Below are 21,397 nucleotides of genomic sequence, written 5' to 3' on the forward strand. Positions count from 1 at the left end.
AAAAGAAAGAAAAAAAAAATCACAGGCAGAGGTGCTAGATATATTACAGTAGGTAAGGCATGCAACTGACTCAGGTTCGATTTCTAACACCCCATATCGTTGGTCCCCTGAACCCCACTAGAAGTGATTCCTCACACAGAACCAGTAGTAAGCTCTGAGCACCATCATGTGTGAACCCTCCCAAAAAATAAATTATGTGTAAGCAATAATACATATGTGTTTATGTAAATACATAGGATTTAAATGATCCTCTAAGTTTCAAACTAATACAAATTAGAGCAATATGTATTTTTCCTGTTTTCTAACACCCAAAAGAACAAGTTACTTGGAGGAAAGAAACAGAAATCAATTAACGTTTTACCATTTTCCTGGACTATCTGGCAATCCTGAACAGGGCTTGAATTCTCGGGTACAAGGGGTGCCCTTGTTTCAGTAGGAGCAAGAGAAGACTCTTCATTTTGGCTTTGGTTCAATAATTGCCTCTGGTGAAACCTAAATAAAATATCAAATAACACAAGATATAACAAATCACAGAGAAAGTTTTTCTGTTTTCCTAGGTTTAACAAGGTCAAAAAGTAAGACGTTTACAACTTAAACAAAGTAGATACCCTTATATACAACCCCTGTCCAAGTTTCTGCAAGCCGATACCTTTAATCATCATCAAATTACAAAGTCTCATTTGAAATCACTGGATAGAAAAAGAAACTTACTCCTATTTTTGGTCTAGGGATATAGCACAGTTGATAGAGCAATTGCCTTGAGTATGAGCTTAATCACCAGTACACGAAAACATTTTTTATCTTTTTGTTGTTGTTGTTTTTTGGACCACACCCTAGGGTGATCAGGGCTTATTCCCGGCTCTGAAAATCAGGGCCCACTCCTGGTGGGACTTAGGGCATCATAGGTGGTGCCAGGGATAGAACCCAATCAGCAGTGTGCAAGGCAAGTGTCCCGTCCCCTGTACTATGTCTCTGGCTACAAAACCTTACTTTGCTTAGTTGTTGTGTGGCCCACAGTAGGCAATAAAACCTGAAAATACTCAGGGAGCAATGCCATACCGGGTCTAGAACCCAGAGTCTCACATATCCAGGACTAAGACGGTAGACTAGTGGTTTGCAACCACTGGACCACAGACTGTTGAGTGGCAGGTCAACAGGCATAGAAAGGTTGAAAACCACCACTCTACCGCCTGACTTATCATTCCTGCTCTGTGGACCAGTGTCACCAGTGGCAGGACTGGTGCCAGGTAGAAGGGTTCTAATGTGATGGTCCGTGCAGGTATAAAAAAGTTGAAACATGCTGTGCTCAATAACTTGAACCGCATCCCAGCCCAAGAAAGTTTCTCGTCCCGCCTGCTTTGGGGTGAAAGGCATTCCTGGCTGTGTTCATAGGCACAAAAGCCATTCCCATATTTGGCCCAGTAATGTCAGGCCCGACAGGTGCTCGGATTTGGCCATGGGGTGCTCTTGGGTTGGCTGTGCTGAGGTAAATTATTTTGACTCGTTTTGTTCTGCACTGTTTTAGGCCATACTCAGTGGTGTTTGGAGACTGGCTTGGTGCTCAAGGAACTATACGATGCTGGGTATCAAACATAGGGCTTCCACAAGCAAAGATGTGCTCCCGCCCTCTCAGAGAAAAACACCTTCATAAACATATATATGCACACTCAAAGCCTGGTCTCAGGGATAAATGGAGCAAAGAAGTGTTTCTGCAGAACGTGTTTGTGTTTTTAAAGAGGGCACTCCCCAGGCTGGTGATGTGTGGTCTGAGCAATGCCAGCCTGCTGAATTTGGGGGAAAAAAGTGCCAGGGATTGAACTGAGGACCTTCCATATGCTAGGCATGTGCTCTACCAGTCTGCGCTATATCTCTATATTTACATACATGGCTTCTAGTTGGGAGGACAGCTGAAGGGCAGAGGATTTAGGGCATACTGGGCGGTGCTCAGGAGTGACCCCTGGCTTTGTGCTCTGGCTTCATTCCTGGCCATCCTTGGGAACCCATATGCAATGCCAAGGGAACAACCCAGGGCCATTAGCAGCATGCAAGATAAGTACCTTAACCCCTGTAATATCTTTCAGATCCCTATATTGAGAGTTCAAGTGCTCCCACCCGCTTACATTTTTCTAAATGAAAAGTATACACAGGTAAAATGGTGAATCTTTCACACTGAATTAGTAACCCAAAGACAAAATAAGTGAGGCTGAATTGGTGATCACATTTCTGCTCTGTAAATGACAATCTGTTACCTATGTAAATGAAATAGATATTTGATGCTAACAATGCAGTGTTATGATTCTTCCCAAGTGTTCATCATCAAGTTTCAAATTCAAGGGGCCAGAGCCATAGTACTTGCCTTGCATGCAGTTAACCTAGGTTTAATCCCAAGCATCCCAGATGGCCTCCCAAGCTCCACCTGGAGTGATTCCTCAGTGCAGAGCCAGACGTAAGCCCTGATCATCATTAGGTGTGGCCCAAAAACCAAAACCAAAAAAAAAATTCAAATTCAAGTGTGAGCTTCAAAAGAAAGGCATGGGCACACGCAAGACCCAAAGGTTGGTGTCTCAGAACTGTTCAACTGGCCAGCCCATGGGGACAGACGGACGAACAAAGGACCGGGGAATGGAGAAACAGGGCCCCTGGCTGACTGCAGACAGTTTCTCTCTCCTCCCTAGTGTAGTCCAATCTCTCCCTTACAGCACAACTGTAGTCGTAGTCTTGGTCGTAGTCCCAGTCATCATAGTTCCATCATCCTAGTCTCCTTGTAGACCTTAAGGTCCTCTACCCCTCTTACCAATAAGCTACCCTGGCATTGAAAGGGGACATTGTTTTTGTTTTTGTTGTTTTGTTTTTTTGTCTGTGTGTGTATTTATTCTGGCTTAGGGGTCACCACTGGTAAAGCTCAGGGTTCATTCCTGGCTCTGCACTTGGGAATCACTCCTGGAGGTGCTCAGGGGACCATTTGGGATGCTGGGAATCGAACCCGGTTCAGCCGCATGCAAGGCAAATGCCCTACCCTCTGTGCTATCACTCCAGCCCCGTCGAAAGGGGACATTGAAAGACAGTTTACATCCAGTCCCTTCATCGAGACCCTGCTTTTGGGTGGCAGGAACTAAGGGCAACTAAGGCTTAAGTCAAGTAAATATGGATGCCCAGGAGTAAATATTATTTTGGAGTCAATTAACTCCTTTGTTACAAAGCATAGCATCAACTATCTTCCTGTGTCTATAGAAAAAGGACATTGATAAACCATACAAGTGACATAAAAGAAAGAGAAAAGCAATATAGGATTAGGAGTACCTGATGGAACTGGGTGTGCCTCAGGAGCACTGTTGTGGGAGTGGCTCAACAAACCTAAGCTCTCTACAGGAAGAGCAAGAATAACCCAGTGTTATCCGACATTCAAGAAATAAGGACCCAGGCCTGAGGGATAGAAAAATGCTTGCGGTACAAAAACAAGAAAGAAAGAAAAGAAAGAAAGAAAAGAAAGAAAAGGAAGGAAGGAAGGAAGGAAGGAAGGAAGGAAGGAAGGAAGGAAGGAAGGAAGGAAGGAAGGAAGGAAGGAAGGAAGGAAGGAAGGAAGGAAGGAAGGAAGGAAGGAAGGAAGGAAGAAAGAAAGAAAGGAAAAGAAATGCAGAGCCTGAAGGAATAGTTTTGTGGCATAAAACACCTTCCTTTTAAGCAAGCAGAAGATCCCAACGCCACCATCTGTGCCCAGCATGATCTTACAGTTCTGCTACCTGTGATTCCCCAGAGCCATAACCAATTTCTGTCACACCACGGTCAGGGGTGAATGGGCAAAATAAAGGTGTTTAACCCCACACCAAAATAAAGGTGTTTAACCCTATGGCAGAGCCTGACAAGCTACCCATGGCGTATTTAATAAGCCAAAACAGTAACAATAACGGGCCTCATTCCCTTGACCCTGAACATGACAGGGACATTACTGGCACCCGCTCAAGCAAAAATCGATGAGCAACCTGATGACACTGATAAAGTAAACCCCCAGTGAGTAGCACAGCTAGAAGCACAGCCCTTAGGAAGCACGTCTGCGAGCAGTTCAGCAACTCCCCTGGAGCACTGCACCCACACTGCACTGAGTCTGGTCATTTCCCGAGGATGTGCCAGAGCATTTTCCAATTTTTTTTTTTTTGCACCGAATTACATTTCCATATTCGCCTTCCTGTAGGTATTTTAAATACACGCATTAAAAGGACAGCTACTTTTTTAAAATCCCCTACTCTGTACTGCTTGGCTCCCTCAGCGAGAAGCAATTCGCAGGTGCAGTCGCTATGAGGCGAGTCCTACTCCAATGCATGACTCAGCTCCCCTGCAGGCTGCTGCAGTGCCAAGGAGCAAGAGCACCCGGGGCCGTGGCCACAATGTTTGCCTCACCTCTGCTAACACTCCTGCAAAGACACGGCTATTTCCACTCGGGGACTCATCAGCTGCTACTCATACGTGAGATTACCTCTGCTTGCTCAGAATCTTCTCTAACTTGGCGTCCTCTGCAGTTTGCAGACCCAGCGCAGAAGAGAGCGGACAGACTGTAGCCAAATACTGGACAAGCTGAATGTGCTGGCCAGGCCGATACGCTCTTCCTTTGCCCTGGCTGTAGAGCCACTCGGCTTTCAAACTGAAAATGGGGTACACAAGAGGAGAGAGCACAAAAGCAGACAAGCACATTTTTAGTAATAATCATTTTTTTTTTGCTTACTATACCTTCATAACACTATTTTTCATAAATAATATTTAGTCGTTTCCAAAACTGTACCTATATCAACTGACTCCGCTCCTTTTTTTTTTTTTTTTTTTTGCTTTTTGGGTCACACCTGGCCATGCTCGTGGGTTACTCCTGGCTCTGCACTCAGGAATTACTCCTTGCGATGCTGGGGGACCATATGGGATGCCAGGAATCAAACCCAGGTCAGCTGCATGCAAGGTAATTGCTCTACCTGCTATACTATCGCTCCGGGTCCCAGATTTACTCCACTTAAAAATTATTTTAAACCATTTTTGGTGGGGGACACCTTCCATAGAGTTACAATAGTTGCAAATATTTTTCAATTATTTTCAAAGAAGCAATGAGTATTCCTTTCATTCACTCAATTAAAATTAAATGCCTAAATATATCCACTTTATTTTAATCCATTTATTCCTGGGAATATATATATATACACATATATATACATATATATATATATATTTTTGTCAAAGGCTAATTGGTCACAGTTGGAGATTCTAATAAGAACCACCAACTATTTTTAAAAATTGATTTAAAGGCGCTGGAGCGATAGCACAGCAGGTAGGGTGTTTGCCTTGTACATGGTTGACTTGGGTTCAATTCCCAGCATCCCATATGGTCCCCTGAGCACCGCCAGGGTGGTTCCTGAGTACACAGCCAGGAGTAACCCCTGTGCATCACCAGGTGTGACCCAAAAAGCAAAAATAAATAAATAAATAAATAAATGGTTTAAAAAGTGATCTAAAAAGTATTAATTCTAGTTTTCCTATAAAACAATTCCAATGGAAACTCCAACAGTACGCTTCATGGAAGTATCCTAATTGAAAAAAAGAATGACAGAACTAAAACTTCTCCACTTTATGTCTCAATGAAATGGCATTAGTAGCTACTAATAACAACAGACATTGTCCTTAAGTAAGGAATATATACGTAATATATACGTTGTCCTTACCCTTGAAACTAGGTAGCACTCACATTTCACAGCTAAGAAAACAGGGCTGTCAGAAGGCTGAGGGTCCTACCATATGGGCAACAGGGGAAACCCTTCTCTTATCTTTTCCAATCAGGACTTATCTCTCCTCCCAGGTCTCTCGATACAGCAAACTTCCTCTTTGCTTATCAACACAACACACTTTCTCCCGCAGGAAATGTATTACCCCATAGGAAATGCATTACCTCAGGAAACGCATTACCACAGCATTACTCCATAGGAAATGCATTAGCCCATCGGAAATGCATTACCACAGCATTACCCCATAGGAAAACTAACCAAGTACTTGTTTCTCTCTTTTTTTTCTTTTTCTTTTCTTTTTTTTTTTTTTTTGCTTTTTGGGTCACACTTGGCAATGCACAGGGGCTACTCCTGGCTCTGCACTCAGGAATTACTCCTGGCAGTGCTCAGGGGACCATATGGGATGCTGGGAATCAAACCCGGATCGGCCGCATGCAAGGCAAACACCCTGCCCGCTGTGCTATCACTCCAGCCCCAGTACTTGTTTCTCTTGAACGTACAGAGAAGAAAATGCAAGCAAACCTATATTCCAACTTTAGAACTAGCTAATCATAATTTGAAACAAAGACTTCTCAAAGCAACCCCTGCTACAGAAGCAAGGGAAAACCACATTTTGTTGACATATGTCCCTCCGACTACACCAATAGCATCACAAAAGTCTAGTTCCTGCATGCTATTCCTCACTGTCCCAGCACCCTATTCAGATGGGCTAAGGGAAATTGCAGAGAAGGAAAAGGAAAACGCTGCCTTTAATTTCCGACTTATCCTCAGCTGCCTTTAATTTCCGACTTATCCTCATACCAGGTAATCCCTCGGCAACTACTGCCAGGCTCCTAGCACAGAAGACACAAACACTGAGGACGAAAGAACGTAAGTGCTGAGTCTAAGGGTGCATGTGGATGAACTGAAAGAAAATGGAAGGAGACTTCAAGACCAATTTTCGCAACTTCTCTAACTCCAACCTTCCTGTGCGCATCCTGGTTCCTTATCTCCCCTAAAGTTCTTTTCCCACAGATCAGTGCCAGCATCCAGAAGACCCTGTTATAAAGGGGACTCAGCTCCAAGCTGTAGAAACAACCAATGATCTGGAGAGGAGTTTCCATTTCTGCAGCTTCAGACTGGAGAAAGGGAGGAATAATCAGTATGTCTGCTCCCAGTTCCAAAATGGAATTCCACAGGTATTTTCCCACCAAGTCATTCTTATAAGGAGTAGCAGATTCTGATTTTCATTCTGCATTTATATCTCTATCTATGATGGATTATAAGCTTTTATGGAACTAAGTGGAGGCCCTACATAGCATCCATAACCTGCTTCAAGCCTCAAACCAAGTACAAAAAAATGTTTTTAGAAATCAGTGTTTTAAATTAGGCAGTACGTTAAGATCTCTAATATCTGGGATTAATTTTATTTAAAGGATAGAAAATTCTACATGAATAGAGGAGAAAAATCTCTAGATACAGGAGAGATTGGGGGGAAAGTCTGGAATGAAATAAAAAACACACCAGAGAACTATGGGATAAGTTCACAAGAAACAATGTAAGAATCATCAGAATCCCTGAAGAACAGAAGAAGAGATCTGATAAAGAAATAATAAAGGGGCTGGAGCAGTTTGTCTTCCAGCTATCCCAGGTTCAATCCCTGGCTTCCCATACAGTCTCCCAAGTACTGCCAGGAGTAATTCCTGAGCGCAGAGCCAGGAGTAAGACTCAGCACCACCAGCTGGTATGATCCAAAGACCAAAAGAAAAAAAAATAAGAAATAATATTTAAAGAAATCACAGATAAGAATTTCCCGAACGAGGGCCAAAGAAATAGTATAGCAAGCAGGGCACTATCTGCAGCAGGGTTTGGTCCCGGCATCCCATATGGTCCCCAGAGCACTGCCAGGAGGAATTCCTAAGAGCAGAGCCAGGAGTAACCCCTGAGTATCGATGGTATGACCCAAGGAACAACAATAACAACAACAAAAAGAAGTGATCCCTAAGCACAGAGTCAGGAGTAATCACTGAGCAACACAAGGTGTGGGACCCCCAAAAATAAACAAAACAAAACAAAATAAATCAGAGATTGGAAGGATTTAGTACAAAAACACAATGAACACCTCATCCTCTATCCAGTTTATCCAGATTACCATTCAGATTTAAAGGAAGAATACTTAGCTTCAAGACAAGCAACAACTCAGAGAATTCGTAGCCTTGCAACCAGTTTTGCAAGAAGCTTTAAAGGAGCTTCTTTCAGAAACAGAACAAACTTCTCAGCTCTTGGCACTGAGTATGGCATCAGCTCATGGGTTTATGACTGCCCTCTACTAAATTAAGAAAGATTTGTTTATTCCTAGCTTGCTAAAGAATTTTATACATTTTCAATAACCAATTAGTTTTATTTACAGTGAATGTTCTATTTCTTATCTGTATTTTATTACAATTTTTTACAATCATGTTAATGCAGATATTATAGCATCATCTATAACATCTTCTAGCATAAAGCCAATATTCTCTTAGGATAAAACACATTTTTAGATTTTTATAGGCCTATTCAGATTTTCCCCTTAATTTTTTCTTAATTCTCTTCACTCCTATTAAAATTTACATTTGTAGGACTTACGTATTTCATGTAAATTTTAAAATGCACAAAATTATCCATTATATTAATTTTTCAACGATACACTTCTAAAAAAAGAAAGTTTTTGAAAATAATGATTTACTTATCATTATTTATCATTGATTTACAATTTTGTGGAACTTCTGGAGATTATTCATGTAGATGTATAGGCATTACCACCTCCACAATGAAATAAAACTTTCCCATATGTGGGATTAAAATGAAACACTGTTGGGTTGGAGAGATAGCACAATCAGCCAGGCTCTTGTCTTGCACCCACGTTGGATCCCTGACATCCCATAGAGTCCCCTGAACACTTTCAGAGTGCAGAGCCAGCAGTTACCCCTGAGCATTGTAAGTGTACCCTTCCCCCACCGAACAAAGACAAAAACAAAAAGAAATATAGTAAGGAAACAACAAAATGGTCAGTCATCAGAGCTTGGTTTAGATTTTGTCTCTAAAACTGAGCTTCCATGAGGGATGGGAGGAGGTTTGGGAAGACTGGTGGAAGGAAGGGAGTTCTCTGGTGAGGGGTGTGGTATGGGGATGATATACATGGAAAGTATGTTGTTGATTTGGGTTTTTTTGTGTGTGCTTTTTAGGTCACAGTATGCAATGTTCAGGGGTTACTCCTGGCTCTGCATTCAGGAATTACTCCTGGCAGTGATCAGGGGACCTTATGGGATGCCTGGGATCAAACCTGGATCAGCTACATGCAGGGCAAATGCCTGACCTGTTGTACTAAATCCAAGTACCTCAATAAAAATGGTTAAAAAAAAAAAAGGTAAAATTTAAAGAAAAAAATTCCTAAATGCTTAGCACATAGTCTGCTATTTGGTTAACAATGAGAATTTTAGTTTCTAGATGCACTGTAGCACTGTAGCACTATAGTCCCGCTGTTCATCAATTTGCTCAAGCGGGCACCAATAACGTTTCCATTGTGAGACTTGTTACTGTTTCTGGCATATCAAATACGCCACGGGTAGTTTGCCAGGCTTTGCTGTGCAGGCGGGATACTCTCAGTAGCTGCCGGGCTCTCTGAGAGGCATGGAGGAATCGAACCCAGTTCAGCCCTGTGCAAGGCAAATGCCCTACACACTGTGCTATCTCTCCAGTCCGTTATTAAATGCATATTTTAAAAAAAAATCCATTTATGAATCTGCAGAAAGCTAAAAATGATAAATATGATGTTTAACAAGAGGTCACAGTCACCTTTCCTTCTGAGATATCACGTATCCATCCAGGACTCTGAGGTTTAGGCACCAGCTGACTATATACGGTCGGTAGTCAAACCCTGGAATGGAAGGTGTCGCCATCACACAAGGATTGTTCATGATCGACAACTGTTCCAATTCTGTTAAGGATGCCAAAAAAGAGATCTGGAACAAAGGATATTTTTGATGAATGAAATTGGACTATTCAGTGTCAAGCATAAGGCTTCCAAACATCTTTGGCAGTTTGAAAATATAACGATTTCCTCTTGTTCTGAAACTCAAAAAAGTAACATTCATCCACTGATTTCCACAGTTCCAGTCATCCAATATGGTCATCAGTCCATGCGGTACAAAAATCCCTTGTCTCTTAGCAGAGAGAACCCACTAAAAAAATGTAACAGCAGCAGGGCTGGAGCAATAGCCCAGCGGATAGAGTGTTTGCCTTACACACAGCCAACCCAGGTTCGATTCCAGCATCCCATATGGTTCCCTGAGCACCGCCAGGAGAGATTCCTGAATGCAGAGCTAGGAGTAACCCCTGTGCATCCCCGGGTGTGACCCAAAAAGCAAAAATAAATAAATAATAGCAGATAGGAAAGTTACACAGATAATTATTTACTATTATTATTTTCATCCACTTTAACACAGCTGCCCCTCTCCTACCATTCTCTTCCCAATGCAGTAACAGCAGAGTCACAAATGAAAAAGCCTTAATGATCCACTGGGATTAAAAAAAATTATAAAGAAAAATTATGATCTTCTAGAGTCAAGGGTTTCTCATCTTGATGACAATTTCTTCCAAGATGCTAACACCATAAAAGCAAACTCACAATTTTAACCTTTATCTCTCATGAACTTGCCAGTAAACTGGATCTCATAAGATAATGTCAAAATTTACCTCATTTAAGTCCCGGATTTCATTTTCTGCCAAAGAAAGTATAGCAAGACCTCTGGGTAGATAAGCAGGTGCCAATCTAAGAGAAGTGATGATGTTTCCATGTAAAAGCAGGGTCTTAAAAAGTAAAAATAACTTGAGTTATAATCAAGAAGATTACAGGTAAACTGGTCTATTTTGATAAAACTAAAGTGCTATATATAAAAATAGATTTATTCTTTTACAGTTTTCCTTGCATACAAATCAGAGGTTTTGTAGTACCTGGAAAGGTACTACATAAATCTTCTGGACCAACTCTCCCTTTTAACATCTACATTGTAAGAGCAAGAAAATTTAAGACTTATCCGAGAATACATGCTTGAGATAGCAACTATCATGTTATGAGATTTAAAGTTATCAAAAATAAAACAATTTCTAATGTGTTAATTTCCTTTTAAAGTATCACCGAGAAGATTAAAAGAGAAAAAAATTCATTAATAACCATATTTAAGCAAATTTTTCAAAGATAAGGAGAGAAATAACCCATAATTTGCAGTTGCATTATCTTTATAACTAAAAGCTTTAAAAGACAGAATGTGCTACTTGCTGATGAAGCTGATTCAAACCGTCAGCAACAATGACAAATGAACCAAAGATTCTGAACACCAGGATTCTAATAAGATAATCATGTCTTCATTTCAGAGGGGAAAAAAAAGTTAATCACTTCTAATTCATCTCAATTTTCTTAGAATCTGGCCACATCAATTTCCTAGAATAATTGACACTAAAAAATGATTTCTGCTAAATGTAGGGCAAGTTGAGTTAATAGAACAACTCAACTTCTCAGGTTTAATGAGTTATCTCATGCTAATAGTACCCAATGAGGCAAAATAAAGAAAAGGCCTAGTGACGTCTTTTTCTGTATTTGAGGTGCTGCCATCAAACTGAGGGTCTCATACACACAAGGTGACTGGGATCCACAAGTGATTTCTGCATTCTTAGCCCTACACGGATTTTTGAATTTGTAATTCTGTTATTGGATGTGCTGCCCCCACTTTCAAGAATGGATTAAGGAGCACCAAGATCTCACTACCCATACTGGGAAATGCAATGAAACTTCACCTAAGAAATGAAGCTCCAAAACTGTGGGCTACAAAGGGGGGGAGGGGGAGGGGGGAGGAGAGAGGGAGAGAGAGGGTGGGAAGGAGGGAGGAAGGGGTAGGGAGAGAGAGGGAGGGGGGAAAGGGAGAAAGGGAGAGAGGAAGAGAGGGGGAGGGGGGGAAGAGAGAGAGAGAGAGAGGGAGAGAGAGGGAGAGAGAGAGAGAGAGAGGGAGGGAGAGAGAGAGAATTGAAACCTAACCATGAACAACTTTGTAACTATGTATCTCAGCGATTCAATTTAAAAAACAAAACAAAACTGAGGGCTAAAAATTTTTTTAAAAAAAGCTCCATGGTGGCTGGAGACACAGGACAGAGGTCAAGTGACACTGGCTTGCCATTTCCACACTACTGGGCCCAGTTTGATCCTGTGCACCAAATCTGGGTGCCCAAGACCTGCCAGAAGCAATCCCTGAATATAGAGTCAGGAGTAAGCCCTGAGTACTGCTGCAAAGAACCCTCCCTCCACCTCCAAAAAATAGAATAAAAAGTACTACCAGCTACACATGCTTATAGTTGCATTTTTAAGTAACCTGGGCATGGAACCCAGGTCCATTTGAAGAACCTGGGCATGGAACCCAGGTTCTCCCACATGCAATGCACATGCGATGTTTCCAGCCCGACAGATTTTTTTAATTAGTTATTTGATGCATTTCCCTTCACAATCAATGCTACATGCTACATTCTTTTTATTTTCTGTTCTCTTGCAGAGCCAGGGATCAAACCCAATGTCTCACACACGCGAAAGGCTTGAGTTCTACTGGTGAGCCACATTTCTGGCACGATGCTCATTTTTTGACCCCATTATTGCACTGCTGTACAATCTCGCCATCCCACAGATTGTTTTTGTTATTACAGTAAAAATTCTCTGAGAGTACCAGAGAATTGTTGATCCCACTGGTGACTCACACTTCAATGTGGTTTGATTAACACAAATTAAAGCATCGTCTTAAAGTGAATTTACAGTTTAAGGATATTACTGCTTTCATAAAATCTTAATACTTATTATTCAAATAAAAAAATACCAGAAATACTAAATAAAAAAAAAAGAAGAAAAGAAAAGAAAAAGAAAAAGCTTCGTGGTAGAGAACTTGCCTTCCATGTGTAAGGTTCAAGGTTCAATCCCTAGCACCACCACCCCCCCCCCAAAAAAAAAAAAGCAACAACAGAAAACAAATGAATTTAGAAATAATTTTCCCCAACTTCACAAACATGTTATGTACCATTTAACTAAAGTTGTGAGTGTTGACTAGATGGGCATAAAGGAAATTTCATCATTTTCAGAGAATGGTGAATAAAGATTAAGCTTAACTACAATAACAATGACCAGTTTTGGGCTGGAGCAATAGCACAGCGGGTAGGGCATTTGCCTTGCATGTGGCCGACCCGGGTTCAATTCCCAGCATCCCATATGGTCCCCCAGCACCGCCAAGAGTAATTCCTGAGTGCAGAGCCAGGAGTAACCCCTGTGCACAGCCGGGTGTGACCCAAAAAGCCAAAAAAAAAACCAAAAAACCAATGACCAGTTTATGTGTGTGTGTGTGTGTGTGTGTGTGTGTATTTAAAAACTAGTTCTATAAATTGACAAAAAGTTTCATATTTTGGGGCTGGAGCAATAGCACAGAGGGTATTGTGTGCTATTAAGGCAATAGCACATTGGCCTTGCATGCAGCCAACCCGGGTTCGACTCCCAGCATCCCATATGGTCCCCTGAGCACCACTAGGAATAATTCCTGAGTGTAGAGCCAGGAGTAACCCCTGTGCATTGCTAGGTGTCACCAAAAAAAGAAAAAAAAAAGTCCCATATTTTAATTTCTGGTACCCTCAGAGAATGTTTACGATAATAACAAAGACAATCTGTACCATGGAGAGATAGTACAGCAGTCCAATCCCCAGCACCACATATGGTCCCAGAACACCACCAGGAGGGAGCACTGAGCACAGTCAGGAGGAAGTCTACAGCACCCCAAGTGTGGCCCCCAAACAAACAAAAATTAGCACAATCTGTTTTTCCTTCAAAGACTGATTTTATGCTAACCCTATCTCTTTCTCTTGAAATTTGATTTTCTTTGTTTATTGACTATGTGGCTAGCATCAATCCCCCAGACTTATGAATATGCAGATTGTGCTCGACCTCTGAGCCACAGCCCCAGCTATCTTAGTAATTTATGTGTGTTTGTTTGGGGGCTACACCCAGCAGTGCTCAGGAATCGCTCCTGGCAGGCCCATATGGAACGCTGGGGAGAGAATTCGGTTGGTCACGTGCAAGGCAAGCACACGACCCGCTGTACTATCACTCAGGCCCCTTTCTTGGTATTTTAGTATAAAATTTCAGAACAACAAAGTAAGTACACTTACCTTAAGTGATATTAATTTAGATAGATCACCTATCTGGGGTATATTATTGTCTGACAAATCAAGATGCTGCAAAGCTGTGCAGCAATTAATTTGTTCCATTGCCTATTAAAAAGAAAAAGACCATCACATTATTTCATGCACACAAAATCAGAGACATTATTACCAAGGTCCTTGCAGTTAAATCTCCAGCCTCTTCTGCTAGGAGCAGAGCTTCTTAGTAAGAGACAGAGGAGGCAGTACTAAAAGAATCGGGGCAGGGACTGGAGCGATAGTACAGTGGGGAGGGCCCTTGCCTTCCTATGTTAGATCTGTGTTCGATCCCCGAGAACCCATATGGCCCCAAGCATCACCAGGAGTAATTTCTGTGTGCAGAGTCACCTGAGCATTGCTGGGTGTGGCTCTAAAACAAACAACAAGAATCAGGCTGCTGAGTGACTGACATGCACGTGGCCAACCTGGGCTCAATCCCAGCACCCCATAAGGTCTCTGAGACCACCAAGAGTGATCCCCGAGCGCAGAGCCAAGCATAAGCCCTGAGCACTGCAGGTTTGACCCAAACACCAGAAAATATAAAACATATGAAAGGACATGGGAGGTCACAGAGATCACACAGGGTTAAGGCACTTGACTTGGGGCTGGAGCAATAGCACAGTGGGTAGGGTGTTTGTCTTGCACGCTGCCGACCCAGATTCAAATCCCAGCATCCCATATGGTCCCCCAAGCACAGCCAGGAGTAATTCCTGAGTACATGAGCCAGGAGTAACCCCTGTGCATCGCTGGTGTGACCCAAAAACCAAAACAAAACAAAACAAAAAAAAAGGCACTTGACTTGTCTGTGACCAAGCCAGGTTTGATCACCAGCACCACCCATGGTCCATCCCAAGCACCACAAGGAGTGATCCCTGAGCAGAGAGCCAGAAGTAAGCTCTGAGCACCTGTGGGTATAGTCTAAACCATCCCAAACACCTCCCATACACAAAATAATAACCTGATAGAGGTTACAATGTAGCAAGTTCCATTTTTATTATCCCTCTAACAGAAGGAAGTTGCCAAGGGGCTTATATCCAGATCGGAACAGTTTGAAGAAACCTAGTAATGACATGTGAGACAGTATATACACATTATAGTTAAGAGTGAGCCCAAACCTGGGGCTGGAGCGATAATATAGCAGGGAGGACATTTGCCTTGCGCAAAGCTGATTCAGGTTCCACCAGGAGTAACTCCTGAGTATAGAGCCAGGAGTAACCCCTGACCATTGCCAGATAAAAAAATTATTAACTTAATCCAGATTACAGAGCTACTAAGTGGTGAAAGCAGGACTAGAATCTGGATTTCCTGATTTTTAAAACCATATATAAGGGCCAGAGAGATATAGTACAGAAGGTAGGGCATTTGCCTTGCATGTGGTCAATAAGGGTTCAATCCCTAGTATCCTATATGGTCCCTCGAGCACCACCAGGAATAATTCCTCAACACAGAGTCAGGAGTACCCTCTGGGCATCACTGGTGTGGTCCAAAATAAAAACAGAAACAAAAAATAATTTAAATAAAAATAAAACCATATATAATCTTCACTATACCACTAAAGACATACATTAGGGGCTAGAGCAATAGCACAACAGGTAGGGTGTTTGCCTTGCATGCGGCCAACCCGGGTTCGATTCCCAGCATCCCATAATGGTCCCCCAAGCACTGCCAGGAGTAATTCCTGAGTGCATAAGTCAGGAGAACCCCTGTGCATCGTCGGGTGTGACCACCCCCCAAAAAAAAATACATTAAACCTTCTTTATTTGATGTAGTCTTCCTGGGACCAGAGAGAGAGTACAGTAGGTAAAGGTGCTTGCCTTGTAAGTGGCTGACTCAGGTTCAATTCCCAGCATCCAATATGATCCCGCAGCACCACCAGGAGTAATTCCTGAGTACAGAGCCAGGAATAACCACTGCTCAGTGGTTGCCAGGTGTGACCCAAAAGCAAAAAAAAAAAAAAAAAAAAAAGAACGAAAAAATACCCCAAAAAACCCTGGAGATGCCCTAGCAATGGCAGAATGGTTTGGGTAATCCCTGGTTCTGCGGGCCCTGAGCACCCCACACCCTCACCCGCTGGCATGGAAGTGCTGGGAGTTGGCTGAGAAACAAAACTTAACACCACTTGGAGGCCAAAGTAATTACAGAAAAAAAAAAAAACTTGTTATAAACATGGAAACATTAAAATACATATGTATGTATATATATATGTATGTATGTGTATATATATATGTATGTATATATATATATATATATATATATATATATATATGGGAGGCTGAAATGATAGTACAGCAGGCAGAGTGCTTGCCCTGCATGTGATTGACCAGGGTTTGAACGCTGGCACTACATATGGCTCCCTGAGCCCCACCGGAAGTGATCCATGAGGACAGAGCCAGGAATAAGTCCTGAGAACTCCTGGGTATAGCCTAAAAAAAAACAAACAAAAAATCTTTAAAAAATATAATATATATATATATATATATATATACATACATATGATTTTGCATATGTTTCATGTGAGTTGGGTTTGATTTCTTGGTTTTTTTTTTGGTTTTTAATGGCTTTTTTGGGTCACACCCAGAGATGCTCAGGGGTTATTCGTGGCTCTGCACTCAGGAATTACTTACGTGGTGCTCGGGAGACCATTGAGGATGCCCAGAATCGAACCCAGGTTGGCCTTATGCAAGGCAAACTCCCTTCCTGCTGTACTATCACTCTGGCCCCAGGTTTTTGGTTCTTTTGTTTTATTTTTTCTTTAGACTTTTGGACCACACCACAGTGTGATGCGGGAGGTCAGGGTGGAGAGGAGCTACCCCTGCTTTAGGTTAAAGTTGGCTACCAGCTGTGCCAAGGTCACCACATGGTGCCTGGCATCAACTGCTCCAGAGCTTTTAGACCATCTTCCCCCACCCCCCACCACATCTATAGGTACCCTTGCTGTTTCTCAGGGAGAAACATGTGGCATCTGTGATTAAACCAGGGTACACGCAGGACAAGTGTCTTAGCCTCTGGACTGACCAGTCCCTCAGTCCCTAGTCCCTCAGAGTGAGTTTTTTAAATTTTATATTACTAGTATCCCTGAGCAATTTCAGTTTTTTAATCTACTTATTTCTATATTTCTGCATCGGGAAAAGGAAGGGTACACACCCAGCAATGCTTGAGGTTCTGCACTCAAGAATCACTCCCGGTGATGCTCAGGGAAGCACATGGGATACCACACATGAAACCAGGGTCGGCCACATGCAAGGCAAACACCCTACCCTCTGCACTATTGCTCCAGCCTCTTCCGACTTCTTTAATTTTTTGTTTAAATGAATACTTTTGCAAATTAAAAAAAAAAAGCCTTAATTTGTAAAAACCAGAAGCAATTCACCTTGAGATTATTTCCTGCCAAGTTCAGCCATTCCAAATGTACTAGTTCTTTCAGTCCTTCCACATAGCCAATACTATTATGAGGCAAATTTAACACCCGGAGTTGGGTCAGTTTAGCCACACCCATCATCCGCACCAGCCGATTATTAGCCACTGACAACTGTGGAAAGCAAACATATCATTATTCCAAGAAAAAGTAGTGTGTATATAAAAACCTTCATATAGGGTGGTTAAAAACATTTGTTTCATGGACAAACATTACCAAATATACAAATCTAGTTTGAACTTTTCATATATATTATCTAAACATTACATGGTGTTATTAGTCTACTACTACTGTTGTTCCAATCGTGGAAAAATACAGAGAAAGCTGAGCAATCTGGCCTCCTTCTAGTACTAAAGAGAACACATTTTTAACACAGGAACTACTTCAGAAACGTAAGCTCCATAAAAAGAGTGTTCTGGACTGGACGATCTCACTTTTCTATAGTATACAGAGTAATGGGACCAGGGAATGCAAGATATCATAGCAGGATGACTCAAATTACTCTGGACTCTAAATTACAGAAATGTGGACAGGGAAGGAAAGACATACTGGTGGGTGAGAGGGAAACTGGGGACACTGGTGGAGGAACTGGAACACTGTATGTCTGAAACACTGCTATGAACAACTTTGCAAATCACAATATTGGTTTTAATAAAGAAACGTTGTTGAAAATAGGATCTTTGTACTAAATCAGTCAAAACCTAGAACAGTGCCAGGCACACAACAGGGGCCCAATAAACATGTGCTGAATGAATCAATGAGCCTATTATGAGATAAAATGTTTTCTGGAACAGTATTTTGTAAAAATAACACAATGACAGTATTTTGTCAACATCAAATATTTTCTCTGGGGTGGAGAGACAGTACAGCAGGTAGGGTGCTTGCCTGGCACTCAGGGTTCCATCCCCAGCATCCCATATGGTCCCCCAAGTACCACCAGGAGTGATTCCTGAGTGCAGAGTCACAAGTAACCGGAGCATTGCCAGGTGTGGCCCAAGAACAAAATGAAACAAAACCAAAACTTGTTCTTTTTTAACAATGCTTTTTTCCTAGCAAATATCAAGAAAGAGAGCTATCATTACCAAGATAAGAAATATCATTTAAAACGTAAGGGAACACGTACTGCTTTCCAGACCTAGAAAGCTACTTTGTGCTAGATTATTTTATTGTTTTGTTGTTTAATAATAAAATGGTCCTATATAACTATTTCCCCAAATAGCAATACCAACCTGTATTAGTCTTCTGTATTTCTCAAGATTTTCCAGTTTAATAATTTGATTTTTATCCAGAATCAAAGTATGAATATCAACTTCACAGGGTAAGTTTGGGCTTAATTTCTGTAGTCCCTGGCCTGACCAATTTACCACTGGTCCTTTAAAAGAGAAGGAAAATTATTAATATATACTGGAGCATAAGGATGGAATTATACTCATAAAAATCCCTGTACAATGATAGTTAGAAAACACTGAAGCATATTATATGTCAAGATTTAAAAGCTAAGGCAATCAAACTCAAAATGACCACAGACTGAAATTATTCACTTTCTCGCAGTTATATTAAATTCAAACTAGATCTGTGATATTCTCCTCAAGCTTCTATCATTCGCTGGAATTCCTCACAATAAATATAAACTATTACTTCCAGATTCTGAGCCAAGATAATGGCACAAAATATTTTATACAGAACTAACCTTTCAACCTGCTTACACCTAAGTACCAGTGAAGTGCTCAATTTTGAAAATTGTTTGTTGACTGTTCAGTTGACTGATATACAAAATGAGAATAACACACTTATTTGATTAAATTGATATAGGTATGAAAAAAGAAACTACATGAACCCAGCATTTATCCATTCCAGGCATCAGACACTCAACAAGCCACTTTAGTGTAACACACATTCAAATCTGAGCTCCACTGTTATTCACTGTGCTGAGGGCCAGTTACAGATACTGGGAGGCTGAGTAAAGCAGGGTTTCATTTGTCCGTTTTTTGTTTGGGACACCCCCACTGGTGTTCAGGACTTACTCCAGGCTCAATGCTCAGGGATCAGTCCAGGAAGTGTTCAGCAGGGGCCATCTGGGGTGCTGGAGATCTAAACCCAGGTTAGCCATGTGCAAGACAAGCACCCTACCTGCTGTAGAAAGTGGGGTTTTTGCATTCAGTAAAATGTGATTGGAAATAACACCTGCCTTGCAAGGTTTGGAACATGAAACAGCGTATGAAAAGCACTCCCAACAGCGACTATTTCACAAAAGGCGTTCCATACCTGTCACCTGCTATCTTTGTCTTCAGAGAACCAGGTGGGTTGGGGAGGTGGAGCCTAACAGCAGCAGCTGGAGGGGGCCGGGCACAGAGAAACTGCCAATTTCTATTTTGCTGCCAGATTAAGAATGCCGCGAGAAATAATCAAAGGGCCTTGCACACCTGAAGGGTTTTTTTTGTGTGTTTGTCTGTCTGTTTCCTATTGCCTAACGGCTGCCAGCAGTTGAGGGGTGAGGGAGGGATGCTCTGAGAAGTTGATGAAAGCTCTGTTCTGTACCAACCAAAGCGCACAAGCTTTGTTCACAACTCCAAAGGGGTCGACGGACCTAGTGAGAAGCATCCCCGGACTCCCAAGGGGCTCGCGGCCCGCAGGTAGAGAGTCTGACCTTCCCCGTGGACAAAGGCCTCCACCCTCGGCCCGACCCGACCCAGACCACTGGCGCCGAGCCTGGAGCCGTAACCAAAACAAAGGAGCTCGGCTCGCCCCCGGCGGCTCCTAGGCAAGGCGGCACAACTCCGGTGCTCAGCGCAGGCAGCTTGTGAGCCCAGGACCCCGTCTGCAGAAAGGTGGAGAATTGCGCTGCCTCTGCATCACCGGACACTTGCAAGAAGGGGGCTCCACGCCAGTTTGGGGAGCTCTGTTTGACAGACGGTTTCCTGGACGTACTTGGACCCCTGGAAGGCGGAAGCGGTCGCGAGAAGCCAAAGGGGCAGACGCTGCTGTTCTCACCTGGGTACCAGGGACCCAAAACTAAAGCTAGTAAAGGTCAACTCCTTCTGAAACCCACCGCCCGGCCAGCCTCCGGAGCGCGGGAGCCGGGACGCCCGGCCTCGCAAAGGCTCCTGGGTACTGTAGTCCCCGCCAATCCGGACTAGCCCCGGAGCTGCAGCGCCGGGCCGCTCTAAGGACTACAACTCCCAGAGGGCAGCGCGCCTCTGCGACGCCCACGACCCCCTCGAAAGAACTGGTCCAGAACTGCACCCCGAAAACCAGGCTTCATCTCGCCACCAAGCTGCTACTTAATTCCGCTTCAGAAAGGGAACCTTGGGACTCAGGGGTGGAAATAGTCTCACCTTCTCCAGGAGGCAAAGCCGCGTCGACGCGCGCCGCCGCCATACTTCCCGCTTGCTAATAATGCCAGGCAACCGTCCTCCAGCCGCTCTTTACTTCTCGTAGTCGGGAAGAGGAAACCGGAAACTACAACTCCCAGCATGCACGGCACCCAGAGACCCAATTAGGCGTTGGCAGCCAATTGGCTTGCAAAACTGGGGTTAGAATTCCCCGGGGCGCTCAGGAGCCCTGCTCAAGTCTCAGGCGCGACGCGGTCAGTGAATTGTACTGTTAGCTGATCATTTCACTCTCTTTTCTAGGTCTTTGCGAAATTTGACGCTTGCACCATCTGGATGATTATAGGTTGTTATTTAATACAAACCGAATTTGAGAGCTCACTGCCAGAGGTCTATGGATGCTGTCTGATAATTCTGATTAAGTTGCAAGACTTCATGTGTGCTATGGGAGACACATAGCCAATCTTGTAGGATTAATTAAAGAAAGCTGAATCACCTTTTATATGTTACTTTTAAGTGCGTGTTCTTGAATATTTAGCAGGACTCTTTTTAAAAATTTTTTCAATTTAATCACTGTAAGATAGACCCTTACAAAGCTATTCATGATTAGGTTTTAGTCATACAGTCTCCCAACACCCATCCCACCAATGTACATTTCCCAG

At 42.7% G+C, this 21,397-nt stretch overlaps 1 protein-coding gene across 1 annotated transcript in view; it reads right to left on the reverse strand.

Annotated features, from left to right (window-relative positions):
- CEP97 (centrosomal protein 97) overlaps positions 1 to 20,855 on the reverse strand; it is a 37,548-nt gene extending 16,693 nt beyond the window's left edge. Inside the window, exons 1-8 of the mRNA XM_004606740.2 lie at positions 20,742 to 20,855; positions 18,636 to 18,778; positions 17,362 to 17,520; positions 13,962 to 14,063; positions 10,470 to 10,583; positions 9,570 to 9,736; positions 4,472 to 4,636; positions 362 to 492 (exon numbers count right to left, since the gene is read on the reverse strand). Of these exons, the coding sequence (XP_004606797.2) occupies positions 362 to 492; positions 4,472 to 4,636; positions 9,570 to 9,736; positions 10,470 to 10,583; positions 13,962 to 14,063; positions 17,362 to 17,520; positions 18,636 to 18,778; positions 20,742 to 20,784 (1,024 nt within the window). The 5' untranslated portion in view covers positions 20,785 to 20,855. The remainder of the gene's footprint in view (positions 1 to 361; positions 493 to 4,471; positions 4,637 to 9,569; positions 9,737 to 10,469; positions 10,584 to 13,961; positions 14,064 to 17,361; positions 17,521 to 18,635; positions 18,779 to 20,741) is intronic.
- Between the last annotated feature and the right edge of the window lie 542 nt (positions 20,856 to 21,397).

This window comes from Sorex araneus, chromosome 2 (genome assembly GCF_027595985.1).
Source record: "Sorex araneus isolate mSorAra2 chromosome 2, mSorAra2.pri, whole genome shotgun sequence".
NCBI classification, from domain to species: domain Eukaryota; kingdom Metazoa; phylum Chordata; class Mammalia; order Eulipotyphla; family Soricidae; genus Sorex; species Sorex araneus.